Here is a 17,951-nt window from a genome sequence, read left to right as displayed (position 1 = left end):
TCTCGCACGCGCGTTCCTGAAAACGCACGGCCGTATTGCGCAAACGTATCGATTTCGTTTACGCGATAATCCGCCGCCCGACCGCCGGCTACTGAAAATTCGTTTCCCCTCCAGATTCCCCGTATCTGGACCACTCAAAACGTTTCGGCTAATTTGTAAATATTGATGCTCGAATATTTAACGAGCTCATTTAATAAGACGCGAGTTGTCGAGCAAAGATATTTCCTTGAATAAGAATAATATCTAATTAATGGCGAGTATTAAGACCGTAACAGCCGGGTCGCAGAGGATCGATGTAATTTTTACGCCATCATTCGTTCGTAATGGCGTTTGTATTGGCCGTCGCACAAGTGGCAATCGCGTCACGATTTGTAATTGTATTAGCGACGGCGAAAAGAGTGCGCGGTCCCTCTCTAAACCCGTCTATTTACTACGTATCTGAAATAATATTTTTCTTGCTCCAAAAGGCGAGTACTCGTCCTCCATTTTTTTCGTCCGGCCCGGGGGACACAAACGTGAAGAGGAAGCTAGAGCAGCGACTCGAGGACGTCGTCAGTCGTCGGCGCCGGTGTCCTCCTCCGGCGGGAGGGTCTCTTCGAGAGACACGGGGGTTGAATCTCGAATTAGTATTAACGCCGCGACTCTCTCGCTCGCTTTTACTAAAGCAAACACATTCGCGGCGAAAAAAAAGGGGGGGAAAGGAAAAAGCCGCCGGGCGATGACAGCTCTCGCTTAAATCGTCACCGCGGCACGCCGCTTTTTCTATAATTACGACGACTATAATTACACGTATTCACGACTGTTCGCGCGTTCTCGAAAGTGTTCTCGGAGCCTTCGCTACTACTCCCTCATTAATATACCCGGAAGAAGCTGAAAGATGCCAAGCGAGAGGTACGTCCAGAACATGGTGAAGACTGGCAAGGAACGCGTGGTGGAACAAGGATGACGCGACGCCAAGTATCGACGGCGCCAAGACCGGCCCTTGTTCACGGGGACTAATCCACGCGAGATCTTCATCGGCAGCGGCGATGGCAAACAAACGGAATCGAACAATTTGTTTTCGTACGGCGGCTAAGTAGCGACCGCGGTATCCCGTACGCGTGTCTTAGACGCGTTCGGGAGGAACGAAAGGGAGAAGTGCTCGTCGATGAGAGAAAAAGAGAAGGAGAGACACGAAGGGGAGATGCGGGAATAAGTGATGGACGGGAACTGACGAAGGCGAAGAACGAAGAAAGAGAGGAGAATGCGACGGCAACGACGACGGCGACCAGGACGAGGGGAAAGCACGGAGGGGGAGACGATAGAAAAGAGAAGGGGGGGGAGAGATGGAGGGCAGCACGGAGACGAGGCGACAAAATCAATTATTTTGTTAAACAACAAGCCGTGTTATGTTAGGTTTGCCAAAATAACCAAAACAACGACGCGCGCGCTCGCGTTTCTGCGTATACGCCGGTTCATTCATCCGCGCGCTCTCGCCGCGCCCACCGCCATTTCCATTCATCCTTCCGCGGCGAGGAATTATCATCGGGACGGATAATCAGCGGCAAAGCGGTTTTTCCAGCAGGTCCAGCGCCGGGAGAACCCGCTGCATGCACGCGGTCCGTCGCTCGGTTTGCAGGTGCCACTCACCGTCGTTATTGTCACGTGCGTTCGCGATATCGCGAGATAAATTGATTTCGGGACCGCCGCTCGGAAACGCGTTCGCCAGGAATACAGAATTTCTATCAGCGCGTGGAAATGATCACGAAATGCATCTTCCGAGGAGATCTCTCGTCTGTAACGATACGAAGTGAAACATGCGTACATTTTGTACGTACACTGAAAAAAAGATTTTGTTAATTTGACGAAATTTTCCAACAAAATTAAATTTTGTCTATTCAAGTATTTATATATTTCAATTAACTATATAAATACTTGAATTGAAATTTGTGCGTTTAAGTTAAATGAATAAATTCTTCAACTAGCAAAATTTTAATGTAGTTAAAAAATTTTGTCAAATCAACAATATTTTTTTCTCGGTGTAATAAACGCAGAATCGTAAACTCTCGAAGGAATAATTGTTCGTTTAGCGAACGTATATTTTTTCCCAGATAGTGTGAAAAATTGTTATAAATAATAACAAGGGAATACGGACATGTGAAAGTATAATCAATTAAAAATAAATCTCATGCTGATATTTCATATATATATTTATATGAATCTACACCTACATGAATCTACATCTACAAAATCATAAAATTGAAGTCAAGTAAATTATCGTTTTTGAAACACCTAAGTTAAATAAGAATTGCATCTATTTTTCCCCCTTTTTCTCTATAAGAATTCTTATATTATACAAATATTATTAAAATATTATGTGTATAACTGATTACACATTAAAATTTATCTACACAGAGAGAAAGATTTCTTTAAATTTAATAAACCGTTGTGTTCGACTATTTCAAAGCATATAGTATACAATACATTTCTTTGTTTCTAATAAATTTTATTACATTTAAAGAAATCTATAGAAAATTTATTAAAACCAAAGAAATATATGTTTTGGAATAGTCAAACAAAGTTTATTAAATATAAAGAAATCTTTCTCCGTGTATAATTAAGATATAATTTTTAAAAATTAAAAGTCTTCATAATTATTTTTTTTTTTATTTCTTGGAATCTACAAACATCCATTTCTATTGCAAGGGAAAAATTGATTGTACGTGTAAAATAAGATACGTAACGTTGATCTTTTTAAAAATTATATTGTAAAATTTATGTACGTATAAATGCAAACGTATTGTCTTTTTTTCAAAACTTGGAGTTTTCGCAAAAATTCATTCCGCGATCGCGTGATAGACGTACAAGTGTCCTGCGGTTATCGCGTGCGCCGCGAAGAAGAGGGTTAAACGAATGAAATTTCCTGAGAAGTGGAAAAGCGCAAGGTGCATCATCGAATACCTCCCGGGTGGGCGGGAGGGAGAAAGTTTCGCGGTATCATGAGCTGTGCACTCTTGAAAAAGTACGGAACGAACGAGCGAAGAAGCGATCCATTAGGTAGGAAGCCCCGGCTGACACGCCCTGACGCTATCAAAACACGCCTTAAAACTTATATTCCAGCGCCGGCGCGACGGTGGTAGTAGGAAAGCCGCGTACGTGAGATAAAATAACAGAGTGTAGTTAACAGGCTTGGGTAAAAATATTCACGCTAGCTTCCATATCTCCCTCTCGCGCGCTCGCCCTCTCTCCCTCTCCCTCTTCGTCCCTTCCATTCTCTCTCTCTCTCTCCCTCCTCCCTCTTCCCCTTTTTTCCGTTCCTCCCTCTCAATTTATCCGCATCTACGTTTCTCTCCCATTTTCTCTCTTTCCCTTTTTCACCGTCCTTGCTTATTCCTGAGCGTTTTTCAGTCACGTATTTCGAAATTTCGCGAAACGTATGTACGAATGTACGAAATCGCCTCTCGGCGAGCGATTTTATTTAATTTTCCGACGACGCCGATCAGCTGCGAGAAAAATTGTTTGGCTTTATGCAAATTATTCTGAGAATAACGTTCTAAAGCGGCACGATAAAACGTGTCTGAGGATCACATTTCTCCCTTGATCAGATCGCGATTAGAGTTCTAAATTTCACCTTCCACACTTAATTATTCGTAACATGTGCGATAAAAAAAGCCTTTCGCAAGAAATATAGATTTATTAATCACGTGAATCGAGAGGCAGTGCCTCTATGCGAGAGGCGCTGCGTTATATTTTTCGTACTCAAAATTAAAAGTAACCTACAATTATACGTCGGAGATGAAAAGAGAAACGACGCAAAGATTAGCCGCAGAGAGCACACGAAATCATTCGACATATTAATGCTCTAGCTTCAACGCAAGAAATAAGAATGTTTATGATTATATTGAACATAAAATGTAAAATTACTTATTGAATAAGAATCTCTGACCTTGCTCGAACAAGTTGACTTCTGCCATCCACTTCCGTTTCTCGTCATCTTTATGACACTCGATCCCCTTCAAATTGGAAGCGATTCGACCACGGAGTCCAATGATATCCCATCAATCTTCCATCGGCAGGTCAAAATAAAGTTGAAACAGTAACGAATTGAGTGCAGAGTTATTAATCACTTTCACGAATTACACACGTATCAAACGTTCTTTTCTAATAAAGTGAAAATCCAGATGCACAATGCACACGTCTACGCTTACCTCGTCAAGTTAGACTTGTGTCGCCACCTTTCGCTCAATGATATCATCAATATGGATCTGTAGGTAAGTTCTTTATACCGAATAAGCGTCGGTTACCAACTGCGATTAACCTAAAAATCGATCGATCAAATTTATGAATTCCTTTCTTCTGTATTGTTATCTAATTTATATAATAATTTACGTTGCCTGTATTGTTTATATGAGAAAAAAATCGTGTAGTTTACGTAACTTGAAATATACAGCTCAATTCTGCTCAAAAGTACCGACAAAACAATTATTAATTTTATTTTAATCTTCTTTACAAAAGTTATAAATTCTATGCCGTATTATGTAAATAATAAATTAACTATTTATATCAATAGTTGAAAAGTATATATATCGACAATCATTACATATATCTTCCGGATTCCACGATTTACAATGGATAACTCGTGAACAGCTTCTTCTCCATCCACGCATGTACGGCACCAAAAGTGTGTCTCGCCCTCGTATCGATCGACTAATCGGGACGCTAGGTGGCACTCGGTGCGACATCTAACGGCGACAATATGTAAATCGTGGGATCAGCGAATAAATCAGAATATTCCATTTTCCGTCCATCTGATGCAAGTCTCGATCGACAGGTGCAATACGTCACCGGTCGCTTGACCCTCGCGCAATAGTAGCGGAGTAATTCTCATCGATTGCGCCACGTTGCACGGCGGTTTTACGTGACAGCAAGAAACAAGAACATTAATAGGTATTTCGAGTATTAATTATTAATTGTTAATTGTCATCGCAGAATACGCTTCCTGTTTACGAACATATAGAACGTCGATTGCGAAATAGTTGCCAATCTTGTATCCTTGTTACGCACGATCGTCGTTTAATTGCGATCGGCAATCTTACGACGCCTACGTCGCGCGGCTACGATGCAATGCCATATTTGGAGCAAGCGGAAGTCGTGAAACAAAGTCACGATCCGCAACGAAGACGGAATCTCGCGGGACACGGGACACTCGTATTAATTTTACCAAATATGTCCAAGAGAGAGAGAGAGAGAGAGAGAGAGAGGAAGAGGAAGAAGTAGGATCGAGCGTAGGCGAGTTTTTCGGTTCAAATTTGGCGCCCGCGCGAAACGCTCTCGTAATCGACCAGTCCGGAATGGGCGCGCGTTCGCGCCGTCGCGCCGTCGCGGCGAGTTTGCGGATCGGACTTTAGAATCGGACGTTGCGGCAACGGCAAACGAATCCGATTGGCCAGCGTGGCCCACGAAGGCCACATCCGGCCAGTGGCGCTGCAGTATTGGTCGATCGCGCGCGACGGCATCACACGGCAGGCGATGGTGGCCGTGCGAAGTTGGTCGAACTTCCTATATATATTATTGATAAATAGCTCCCGTCGTTGCCGAGTGCGACTTTTCGTGTAGCGGCTCCGCCGAGAGGAACCGCCGACTACGGGCTGTGTGCCGTGCATACGTGAGTGATCGCGCGAAAGCGCGCGCGCGCGCACGCTAACTGGTGTGCGTGTATGTGCATGTGCATGTGCGTGCGTGTGCCCTGATCCGCGCGCGTGGTGTGACGACGACGACGGTTATCTCGAGGCGTTTTGCGCCGTGCGTGCCCCGAGCGTGCTTCCTCTCTCTCGCGCGTGGAAGCGAGGAAGCGGTGGTGTAGTGACTCGCGCCGCCGATCGACGACGACGACGACGTATCGTGACGACAATTACGTGAGAGGAAAGAGAGAGGGAGAGAGAGTGAGAGAGAGGATACCGATTGGGAGAGAAAGAGAGCGAGGAGAGAACGCGCGCGCGTCGCCTCGCAAACGGAGATCGGCGGTGGACGAGAGCAGCCGAGCGCGAACGACGGGATTATCGTGTGGTGCGTTTCTGGGTGTGACGGACGTGGTCGCAGTTGGGTATATCGGTGCGTGGCTTCTACCGGCGATATCGTGCACGAGGTGGTGTCGCGTCCAAGAGTGCTGGCCCCCGTAGGGCCGGGGCCCAGGCAGCGTTCCCTCGCTAAAGCCTGCGGCGCTATCCCACGAGAGAGCATGCCGAGCCCGGCCACGAAGAGGTGAGAGCGTGAGCGAGATAGACGTAGGGAGGGAACGGACGAGAGAGCGAGAGAGCGTGAGGGGTAGAGGGGAGCGGGGGGAGTGAGTGAGCAAGCAAGCGAGTGAGAGGGAGCGAGGTTGAGCGCGCGGAGGGAAGAGGAAGACAGAAAAAAAGAGCTAGAGAGAGGGAGAGAGGGAAACGCAAACGAGTGCGAGTGAGCAAGAAAGGAAGGAGAGCGTGCGTTGTAACCCGTGAATCCGAGGGAAGCGACTACTACCTTCGGGTTGCCTGTTTTTTGCTCCGCCATTGTACGTCGCGAGACGACCGACCGTTCGTCTCCGACCATCTCTCGGTGGCGGCTCCACCGTGGAGGGAGCCGCTCGTTTTTACGCCAACAACGCGCGCGGGCGTGTTCCTGTACGGCGTCTTCGTCGAGGAGGAGACGAGAAGGAGGAGGAAGAGGAGGAGGAGGAGGTGGTGGTGGTGGTGATGATGAAGCGGCAGCGGAGCGGGAGGATATCGGTCGTCGTCGTCGCGGCCCCCGGTCGGTCATACCGCCTGCGTGTTCGCGTGTTATTGTTCGGACGTGTTGCTGCTGCTGCTGCTGCTGTTACTCCTCCTCGGCGACGACGGCCGTAGAACGCGCTCGATACTCTCGCCGTCGTCGCGGCAGAAAAGAGGGAGGTAATAGTGGCCGATTCCCGGTAGAGCGGAGTGGCGCGTCCTTTCGCGACGGCGCGCGGCGCCGAGAGAGATCCATTCGAGAGCATTATTAGACGAGACTACGTTCGCGTGGCCGGGACGGAGTCCGCTCCATCGCGTCATTGTCGCCGAGCGCTTTCCGTTCCGGGAGAGATTCTCGAGCCGATCTCCCTCTCTTTCTCTCTCTCTCTCTCTCTCTCTCTCTTTCTCTCGCGACTGCCGTTTTTGTCATCAGCCGGATGGAGATAGAGCAGCAGCCGGCTCCCGATCGCTTGCGTGCCAGAGTGTTCCACACGCTCGAAAAATGTGCGGCGCGTTATGCAATAAGTAGACGCCGCGCGCGCGGAGCGGCGCGGTGTGCGGCGCGCGGTCGACGTCGGACGATGACGAGGACGGCGACGACGCGACGAGGAGGAAGCGATCGCGGCCGCGGCGTTCGTTCTTTTTCATTAATCCGCCGCCAGCGTATCACGTGGTAATGCGTCAGACCGTGTGCCACTGCTTTAATTTACCTGCGTTACGGCCGCGCTCACGCGGACGTGTGCGTGTGCGTGTGCGGCGCAGCGTGATGATGAAATTACGGCACGTCGCATCGCACCGGAAGGCGCGTGTCTCCGTGCGAGCGGAGGAGAGAATTCGCACCCTCGGGAGAGAGCGGCAGGCCTCCGCTCGCGACTCTGGCGCCTCTCCCTTTCCCTCTCGTCCCTCGCCTGTCCTCCTGCCGGCCGACTCCCGGTCGAAGTCTCTCCCTCCCCCTTCCTCCTCCCTCCCCTATCCTTTCTTCCCACCGAATCCTTTTTCCTTTCGGGGTTTTGCCCACTCTCGATTCCTCGTCCCGTGTTCTCGCCGTATATCGCTTTCTCTCTCTCTCTCTTTTTCCCCTCTCGCCATGAAACTCGTCTCCCTTTGTCTCTCACTTGGTCGCGGGTGTACGCCCGATTGCCGTTCCGCCGCGGTGAAATATCGGTCTGCTTCCGGTGCGATTGCACGCGCGCCGCGACGCGTTCGTGCCTCTGGTTTTTTCATTGTGCGTTGTGTAGTAGAGTAGACACGCGGGAAGTCCCGCCGCGGATTCGTTCGCGCGATTTTTAAACGACTCCTCCAAAAAAATCTCGAGTTTAACAACATTCACGACAGATCGGAAGATCGGACGCGTGCGCCGGAATTCGCTTGATAGCGAAATACGCTTCGATAAGAGGGAGCGCCGCGGCGGCGGGAGGAGAGGGGAGGAGAACTGAGAAGAGAGGAATTTGATTGATAAGCGACACGATCGCGGCGCGATCAGCTGGCTCTGCCGCGAGGCTACGCTCCGCTCCTCCTAAAGGAAAAGGGAAAAGAAATGGAAATACGCTCGTATACGGCTGAAGAATTTACACTACCGCGTCGTATCGATTGAGATTTCGTTGTTTGTATTGTATCACGCGGTGACACGAGTCACTTCAGTCACTTGTGTATACGTGTCGGACTCGCCTCGACAACGAGCGCGTGTCGTCTGCTGCTATCAATTGTTCTCTCGACGCCCCCTCGTATTTTTCGCCGCGCCGACCGCCGATTCTCGTTTTATTTCTCTCGACGCCCCCGTTTTATTTTTCGCGCTCGTCCGCGAGATTCCGCGGCGGGAAAGAGGGATGAGGGTAGAGGAATAGGGGGGGCAGGGTTACGTTTATTGCGCAATATTATCCACGCCGAGATGCCGCAAACATTGTAACTATAGCAACGTCGCGTCGTCGGAAACGCGCTTGGGAAATTCGAATTTGGTCGCGCGCGATCGAGATCGTCACGCGAACTGACCGACTTCGACGAGGACCGACGCGGTCAGTCACGGTTCGGTATTTGCCGACGATCGACTCGCGGCCGCGATAAGATATCACTCTCAAATGCGGGCGACGTAAAAATTGTAAAAGTTAAACACAGCTTCCCGAGTGCGGTTGTAGGAATCTGATAAGATAAATCCCGTCTGAAAACTAAACTCCGGTAACGCGTCGTTAAGCGTGCGTGATTCATCTGTTGAACGGCTCGGGGAATCTGTTTCCATTGCACTCTATGTACCGTTCAACTCTCGAGAGATCCGCTGCCGGGATCTTTGCGAGCGCTTATAATCGAAAGTCGACGAGGAGTCACACAGTTTACGCTCGTAAAGAAGAGGCGAACGAGAATTGGCGCGCGGAGCAAAAGCCCCCTCCTCTCGCGCTCGCATCTCGCGAGGGACGCGTGGATCCGCGAATGGATCACCCGGACGTACGCGAGTACTCGACCGTAAAACGCTTTCCTGGAATTAAGTGGCTAATGAGCGCGGCAGGTACGCGGCGGTGGCTTTCGCCGCTGCGGAAGCGCGCGCATGTCTTTTCGCGCGAGATACGAGAGCGTAGGGCGGCGGGTTTTGACGACCTGGCAGACGTCGTACTGTTTTACCTCTCCTTTTCTCTTCTCTCTTTTCCAGGACGCACTCTACGCGGAGGAAGAAGAGCAGCGGTATGCGGAACGTGGTGCACCAGACAGTTCCCGTCTTGTTCGTGCGTACGGGAACATTTTAATAGTTGCCACGTCGTCGACGCCAGTCGCAGCGAGCGGAGTAAGAGAGAGAGAAAGAGAAAAAGGAAAAGAGAAAGACCGCCGCGAATTACTGCGCGCGGGCACAAAGTCCGCCGTCTCTGGGAAGTTTGTCGCCCTAAAACGAAATAGCGTCGTTGCAACGACTCGGCAAGCGAATCGTCGTTATCATCATCACTCCGTCGTCGTCGCCGTCGTCGTCGTTATCGCCGCGTTATTGTAACGAGACATTTTCGTTCACGTCGTGCGAGAGGACACGCTTATAAGAAAACTTCAAGTATGCTACGCTGCTTCTTCAAACGTGGAAACCAAGTGAGTTGGAGATTACTAGGGTACCTAATTTCACGGCTGCTTCTCTATTCGAACGAAAGATCTCTCTACTGCGAGCGCGCGGCAGTTATCTATGTGGCTTAAAAATGTTATGTAATTTTGCGTAACGCATAGATAACCCCGTTTCAGCCCGACCGATTAAAGGGCTTGGCGCTATTGAATTTTTTTCTTTTTTTTTTCTTTTTTTTCATTGAAAGATACATAACATTTATTTGCCAAATTAAAAGTAATATTTTTTTCTGCTAGTCCCGTCGATTCGTCTATTTAAAATTTGTGTAGGTAAAAGGCAAAAGGAGGCATAATGTAATATTTGTTGTTTTTTTTTTTGCAGGGATCCAATATCGTCTTGTGATAAACGATGAAAATTCATGATGGATAACATAGGAGATATCGCGAAGACGACGTAATTTACGTGGCCGCGAATGATGACAGGCCACCAATGATAAACTGTTTATTAGAATAAAGACAGCGGAAACAAATAGAGAGAAAGAGAATTGGGAGACAAAGAGTGGGAGACAAGAGTCGCGCCGTCAAGTCAGAAAAAGAGACGCGCAGGCAGGAAGGGTAAGGGAGGCGCAGGACAGAGCCGATCGTAGTAATGGATGAATGGGAGTGAGCGCGGCGCACGGGGAGCGCAGGAGCGGCGGACGCGCACTTTGCGGCACGTCGTGGGAGCCTCTGGATGTGGAGGCCGCGGCACTGGCAGCGTCAGTGGCAGTGATGGCCCCTGCTCTGACGGAAGGCGGTCCTCAAAAGCCTGAAAACTTGCTCCCTACCCTACCAGCCGCGAGTGGCTTTCTGTCCGCCGAGCAGGCGACGCAGGTGTGCCAAGACCGTGAGATCCTTAGCAAGTTCGTAGTGTCGGCGAACGTACAACCGTCCAAGATCGACGAGCAGTGCTTGAGCGGTATCTCAAAGGACCTCATACGCGATGTCATTAACTCCAAATATGCTAACGACCTCGACTCGTTGTCCGCGTTTACGAACACGTCCGACTTGATCGGATCGGCGAGAAACGGTGCGGCGTGTTTGCAACAGCAGGCGCCGGCGGCGGCGGCGACGGCGGAGGAGGAGGAAGAAGAGGCGGAGGAGGAGGACTTTGAGCGACCGGTCACGCTGCCGGACGCCGGTCACGCCGAAAGGAAGGCGATCGACATTATAATGAACGACCCATCTATGGGTGATCAAACGAACAACATGGGTTTCCTGAAATCGAGCGTGGACTTGCCCCTGGTGGCTACCGAGACGGAAGACAATAAGAATTTGGATGTCGATCAGATCATGGCCTTCGGCACCGATATCACAGCCGAGCAATGCAACATGGCGAATGTCGCTGATATCGGGCACAACGTCGAGGAGATTTTGCAGGTCATCAATTCGATCGAGGGTGCGGAGAGCACCGAGAATATTTCCACGGTGACCGGTGGCGAGCCCGTACAAGGCGCGGTCGACAGCGTCGAAATGTTCGCCATGCCCGAGGAGGGTTTCGCTTCCTTCGAACGGGATCTACTCAACGACGTGGACGTAATAAGTCTTTGTAACGACAACATGAATATCCCGGTAGACACGGTGGAGCAGCAAAAGTTCAACAGTTTGAGATCGCAACAAGATATCGTCGCGCAGAAGCAGTTCGAGATCGAGAGGAGATGCGCGTTTCTACTGAGAAGACTGAGAAAAATTCAGACGAGAATAATGGGCAGACACGTGGCGGAGGAGAATACCGGCGTTCTCGAGTTGGCCCATCACGGAGTAAAGAAATACCTTCTACAAGAATTAGTTAATATCGGCTCGAAATCTAACGTGAGAAACTTTCCCGAGATTAGCGGCAGTTTGCATTCGTTTCTGCAGAAAATTGAAAAGATGTGCGTCGCTCAGAGTAACAGTGTGAATCGTCAAAGAGTTTGTCGATACTTTGGTGGAGGGTCGCGTGATAACGTGGGTGGTACGTCTGGTAATAACGGTAATCGTCAACCAGTGTTCGGTACCCCTCAAGTTAAACTGAACAGTGAAGAAGTGGAAAATGTGGCCGGATCTTTGGCCACGCAATACCATATTGTGGAGACAAACTTGGATTCGGACTGTACGGCATCCAGCAGTGGCGGAGAGAGCTGCGATGAAATGCAAACATTTAACAATGCGCAACAACAGTGTCTCTCTATGTAAGTTACGTTTGACTACTAGATTTAATATTTTTTTATTATTTTAACATTAACGCACGAATGCGTTCGCCTTTGTCTGTTTTATGCAACTTATATTTTTATTTTACGTTTATTTAAAAGGAAAAGAAATAATATTTAAAACAAGTTGTATTTATTCAACTTGAATGTGATGAAAGGAACTTTAATATCTATTTCTAAATTATTTTGAAAAAAAAATTTTATTTTTTTAATTGTGACAAGTTACACAAATAACTGAATTCTGTATAGTTGTTGAAGTGATTGACCAAGTCTTTGAATAGATAATTCAACCCAGTATTAATTTAATTATAATTATATATATAATACGACACAGCATGAATCAAATGACTTAAACATTCTTTTGAAATCGAGTATACTTGGTTTTGTCATTTTCTTAGCAAGAATTTTATTTAATATTTTAACTATTGAATTTTTATTTATGGGTTAGTTGTCCCAATTTCTTGGCAAACTTATCTATCGGGTAAATATATGTCTATTTTTATTTATTTAAGAAAAAAAGATACATGCTTACCGGATAGGTAAATTTACCAAAAAGTTGGTCTTAAATGTCGTAGTAGAAAATCGCTTTGTTTATATTACACTTAATTTAAATGATTTTAGATAGAGTTCCTAAATTTTTTCTAATTTTTAATCATTTATAATTCGAAAACGCCTCGATGCAAAAAATAAGCGAATAATTTTCTTAATTTAAAGGCCCCTAATAGAAATTTTAATTTTTTAGTTTATTTAACAAGTTGTAAGTATCGTCGCGGTTGAGAAGAAAACGGACCGAAATATATTTTTTGGCTCGGTTCTGATTTCTTTATTGTTTATTTATTTATGAAGCCATTTGTTTTGAAAACACATTCGTGATAAGTTGACATTTAGTATTTGGATTTAATGCATTTTGTCTGTAACAATATCGTGTACATTATAGTTAATTGATTTTGTAAGGTGAGATAAGGTTGAAAGTAAATTGTTATTTAATTTCTCCATTCTTCTTAAGGTCTTGGGATTTCGTATAGTTTTTGTGCCTAAATGGGCTACGCTGATTTGTTTACTACAATGTTATGGTATTTAATTTTACAAATCAGTAGGCCAATCGTATTGTTACATTATTTGCACAGATCCAAAAGAGCAGCATGGAGATATGCACAGGATCGTGGTGGTGTAGCATCACGGTGGACCTGGCTACAAGCACAGATATCAGATTTAGAATACAGAATTAGACAGCATAACGACATGCAACGGCAGATCAGGGCCGCGAAGGGCCTGGTCGTTCTCGAAAATGCGGAGACCGTTAATGGATATAGTGGCGCCCTACCAGGGTCCACTGGACGATACAATTCGTCCGAGAATGAATTACCAGCTAGTAGGACACGTCCATTTGTATGGAATTTTTATAGAAAGCGAAAGCTTTTGCAAGTGGACAGGCTACACGAAGTTTCGAAGCGTGCAGCTAAAGCGTCAACAGTGAGATGCAATTGTGATCATGTGTTGCCTGCGTGTGCTTTATGTACAGGAAGGCTAGATCCAATGCAGCCACAAGAACCAATTGAACAGCTTTCTGTACAGGAACGTGTAGCACTTGTTGATCCCAATTTTCATCCGGTGTTGTCGTTCTCTGATGGTATGTTTACTCACGAATACAAAAAAGAATTTCCTCTCTTTAAACTGGAACTTTATTCAATTCGCATACATATTGATATAAGATATATAAATATGTGTGTAATGTAAAATCTAGAAAAACTTATATCTCGCATACACATTCGCAGATTAGGTTTTCCTACAACGTTCAATTTTTTAATAAGTAAAAGCTCGAAATTATGGACTAGCAACGAAAATTTTCTAGCTGTATATATCACATCTTTTATTTATTTTAGAAATTATACATGGAACACATTTAGAAGCTATTATGAAATCAGTGGAGTGGCAGCAGAAAATGTTTAGAGGCAATTTACGAGTTACCCGAATAAAAGATAAAGATAGCAACGAAAGAAGAAATAAGAAACTTCCTAATAGAACGAAATACACCGCGCGTTTAAAGAAATCCTCCTCGACTATCCTTACAGCAAGTATGTATCACGAGAATATCATTTTGTAATCTATCATTCGTACTTATTAAAAGAACGAGTCACTCCCGTTGTTTGCTTTTTTCCCCGGTATGAAATAACGTGCACTTTTGTAGGGATCAAAAGAAAGGTGTTGAAAAATGGAAAGAGAAATAGAAATCTCAGCCATGAGAGAAGCGTGCCTGGATTGAGCAAGAAAAAAGTATCAAAGTTGCCGACTGAGGATGACGACGACGTTAGCGCGCTTTCAAGTTCTAGCAAACACTCATCCCCAGTGCCTTCTCCATTGCAACACGTTACTGCCTCGACGGAGAAAAACGTTGTTAAAGAAAAAAGTTCCAATTCGCATGGGTAAGCGACGTAACGTTCACATATCAATTGCTTTTCCATTAGCGAGATCACTATATCGATCCCCACGCCAAGTTTTCCATACAGAGTACTTTGAAGCATAAAATGGAGAATGATTATGTTTACTACTCATGAAATCATCAGCCGTTATTACCCCCATTATTGTGTCAATTCAGAAGATTATTTTGCAAACTATAACTCGCTTATGATATTCTTTTCAGGCGTTTGCGACAAAACTCGTATGACATTGACAATATAGTCATCCCTTATAGCGTCGCTGCTTCAACTAGACCTGAAAAATTACAATACAAGGAGATATTAACACCAAAGTAAGATATTATATCTATATAATTCGTTGTTGCTCCAACTTCCAAACAAGATTTAGTTTAACACCATTATTACCGTATTATATTTTAACAGCATTGTTTTATTAATATTTTTCTATATTTTATTATTAAAGATGGAGACTGTGCGAGGAACCCACGAAAATGGATGTGAAAAACGGTGTGATGCACAGGCCTGATCAGGACAGTGACGTAAGTAAATAATGTGAGATAATCGTTCATATGTACAAAAAGCGGCAAGAATGAAAGAATTAAGTAACATATCATTTTCTCTTTCGTAATATATGTTATATTCATTGATTCCGTCAGTTTGAAGACTTGTCGGACGAGACGATCGCCCTAAGGCACGAGCGTAGCGAACGTGAGGAATACAAACGTTTTATGACGTATCTCAATACGCCAAATCAACCACGTATTCGTCATAATCGTCGTATCGACAGCAGAGCAGACAGCGGTGCGAACACGCCAGGTACGTCTCGCCTTTAATCGTAAATTTATTGTAGTATCATGCCACTACTAAATTATTATTTGTTGAACTGTTTATTATTTTTTTTAATTACTCGCTACACTTTTTTTTAGATATTTCATTAAATTATCTTGACATTGGCACGACTCTCTACATAACGTTAGCTCAATGAACAAAATTATATCTTTATGGGAAAAAAATAATTCTCTTTTAGATCCTATGTCGCCGCACGCGAGCAGTGACTTTGGTGGAGACGTGACGTCCCCAATCACATCTCCACCTGCCACTCCGTCTCAGGTGCAGGACACAGAGTCATCGGGTTTAGATTCGCACCGACCGTCTGCTTTACAAAACTCTCTGCGACGTCGCACTATGCCCGCTTTAAAACTTGGTGGGAAAGATGATGCCACGGTCGCATTTACCGAAGATGATAACGAGGTAAGCACTAAGTCGCAATACAGTGATATCTCGTTTAAATAAATATCACATTGATATCATAACATAACACTCCTGAAATTTTCAGATATTGCCGTACGAGCCAAGAGTATTCCCATTATCCGAAGAGATTTATGACAAGATGTTGGAAGTGATGCCGGACGGACACTGGCAAGCTTCGTCGGCGTCTTTATGCTCCCGCGACGAAGACAAGGGCGATGATGTACGTACATTGTACTTTTACTGATACCTCTTGTATCGAGTATCTAAGTGAGAAATTTTAATTATATAAAATGTATGTGAGTGTGTGCTAGTGTACTGATTATTAATATACACTTTGAGCCAACTTTCATGGCTCCTCTCGAGGCTATTTCCGGTAAGCAGTACCACTTGACGCTTCATATTCTTCTGTAACGTAATTGATTTTATTTTTCATCTCACATAGACACACGTAATTAGCAAATGTTAAATGACGAGAAAAAGTTTCACATTAAGTTAAACGTGATTATTACGTATTTTCCATTTCCGTTATAGAATCTTTTACACGACTCTAGTTTGCTCCTTGGTTCACGCAACTGCCATATATGAGAGCTTGCAAATACCTTAAATAAAGTTTTTTCGCAAAGCGACCAATTGGACGTAGGTGATGGTCGACGAAGACGGTTGTATTTAACTATTTGTATTTCTACGTTTCTAGGAAGTCGAAATGGATTCTCCCGAATCGGATTCAACCGAATCGGCTTGTTGTGATTTAGACGGTGAGGATCCCAATGATCCCGAATGGACGGTAGCTGACGATAGAGACACTGAAAAGGAGAGAATACGTCCGACGGCTAAAAGATAGGATATAAAACTCATAATAAGTACAGTATGTCTACATCGTTACTATATGCAGAAGCTACCTGTCAATTGTTATATATACCTGTCGGTCATGTAACAATGCACCTTAAGTTAATTACGAACCTGTAAAGTGTATTATAAATATAAATTTTATAACTTCATTCTCTCTGGTTAAATTAATGGAAAAACCTTAAATAATTATGATTGCTTTTTTTTAAGTATTGCTATTTTGGCCAAAGCATTAGAACTCTAGACTCGTATTACGTTTAGGATACGCATTATTGATTTTCCTGCTCTGTTACATAAATAATAGATAGTATTAATTCTCTGAAAGAAGTGGAATCTCACGAAAAATTGAATGGTTTTGTACAAAACTGTATTTATGTTGCGATCGGAGCTCTTCACTTTAAATAAAAGTGCCAATAAAATGTTCTGTAGCACCGTGTACCTTCCAATATATACGTGCTTTTTCTATTTTGTGAGAGAGAGAATACAGTCGCAGTCTGCGTGACACGCTCTACAAGAGATGTTAAGATTAAAAAATGCTTAATGTACGTTACAATTTTATCCATTATGTCAAAACTTGTATTTAAATCCTTGTACATTGTTCGTCATATAAGACCTGGTCTACAATAGCTGGAATAAGCATGGAGTAAGAAGTAAGACCAGGCGTAAAAGGGTTAATTCAGTGTAAGAAAGCTGGCGTAAGGTCGTAAGTGAAATAAATTATTTTCATTTCGTCTTACTCCTACTCCTGCTTTTCTTAACACTCAGTCAATCACAGCGCAGAAGGAAATTACCTTACTCTTCTTACTCCTTGCTTACTCCATGTATTGTAGACCAGGCCTAACTCTTGCACCTAATTTCTCAAACGTAATTTATGTAACAGTCAAAATCAGTTTCGTTAAGTATGAATTTTTTTAGAATTAGGATAATCCTGTTTTAATTTTCATGTATGACCAAGTCGTGTCTTAAGATATTACTATTACACTCTTATACAGGTAAGGATAATGTTATAAAAATTAAAATTATAAAAGAAAAATTGTAAATTTATGTATTATAGAAGATATTCTTGACATATAGTGTGTGAAAATTTGATGTAGAACAGAAAAAACCATACTAATATTAAAAATGTGTTATTAGTTAAATTATGATCTTCTGTATTTTGACTGTTATGTTCTTATCATTGGTATAATTTGTGAAGTATATATTCACTTGTTAATTTAAGCGTTCATAAATAAAGTCTTGTGTCACTGTGATTTCGCAATTTTCTAATAGTCTGTGATACTACATGTATTTTCTTTCGTATTAAAAGTTTTATAACCAGGTAAAATGTCTACGAATTCTTAAAGTCGCATGCGTTTCAATTTTGTATATCACTTTTACGAAATGCAAATAAAAATAGGTGACAACAAAAATTGTTCTTTCTTTCACAATATGCAAATTCTCATATAAAAATTTGTTCG

At 44.4% G+C, this 17,951-nt stretch overlaps 1 protein-coding gene and 1 non-coding gene across 11 annotated transcripts in view; one reads left to right on the top strand and one right to left on the bottom strand.

The window, feature by feature from the left end:
* The window catches only part of LOC105838910, a 71,633-nt gene extending 66,710 nt beyond the window's left edge, over positions 1-4,923 (bottom strand). For all 5 annotated transcript variants that reach the window (XR_004963058.1, XR_004963056.1, XR_004963057.1 and 2 more), the window contains exons 1-3: positions 4,580-4,923; positions 4,188-4,297; positions 3,926-4,042 (exon numbers count right to left, since the gene is read on the bottom strand). This is a non-coding gene — a transcript (uncharacterized LOC105838910). The remainder of the gene's footprint in view (positions 1-3,925; positions 4,043-4,187; positions 4,298-4,579) is intronic.
* Positions 4,924-5,453: 530 nt separating this feature from the next.
* Positions 5,454-17,812, top strand: LOC105838911 (KAT8 regulatory NSL complex subunit 1). Of its 6 annotated transcripts, none has more exons than XR_004963055.1 (12): positions 5,454-6,240; positions 9,364-9,785; positions 10,135-11,962; positions 13,108-13,610; positions 13,864-14,055; positions 14,169-14,403; positions 14,622-14,729; positions 14,861-14,936; positions 15,054-15,213; positions 15,425-15,648; positions 15,734-16,021; positions 16,343-16,484. XR_004963055.1 is itself a non-coding variant. In XM_012684839.3 (12 exons), exons 3-12 carry the CDS (start codon positions 10,410-10,412, stop codon positions 16,487-16,489), a joined length of 3,333 nt encoding a protein of 1,110 aa, XP_012540293.1. In that variant the 5' UTR covers positions 5,455-5,644; positions 9,364-9,785; positions 10,135-10,409; the 3' UTR covers positions 16,490-17,812. The 6 variants fall into 6 exon arrangements, 5 of the variants coding, with proteins under 5 accessions (XP_036142039.1, XP_012540293.1, XP_036142036.1 ...); XM_012684839.3 differs by having other exon boundaries at positions 5,455-5,644; positions 15,734-15,868; positions 16,343-17,812; XM_036286143.1 differs by having other exon boundaries at positions 5,455-6,240; positions 15,734-15,868; positions 16,343-17,812.
* Positions 17,813-17,951: the final 139 nt, after the last annotated feature.

This window comes from Monomorium pharaonis, chromosome 4 (genome assembly GCF_013373865.1).
Source record: "Monomorium pharaonis isolate MP-MQ-018 chromosome 4, ASM1337386v2, whole genome shotgun sequence".
Taxonomy (NCBI): domain Eukaryota; kingdom Metazoa; phylum Arthropoda; class Insecta; order Hymenoptera; family Formicidae; genus Monomorium; species Monomorium pharaonis.
This window is presented reverse-complemented; position numbering and strand designations above follow the sequence as displayed.

Coding starts and splice junctions, on each gene's coding strand:
- LOC105838911 (XM_012684839.3), top strand. CDS start 10,410: ATGGGAGTGAGCGCGGCGCACGGGGAGCGCAGGAGCGGCGGACGCGCA. Junction 11,963..13,107: donor CAACAACAGTGTCTCTCTAT/GTAAGTTACGTT, acceptor TTATTTGCACAG/ATCCAAAAGAGCAGCATGGA. Junction 15,214..15,424: donor CAGCGGTGCGAACACGCCAG/GTACGTCTCGCC, acceptor ATTCTCTTTTAG/ATCCTATGTCGCCGCACGCG.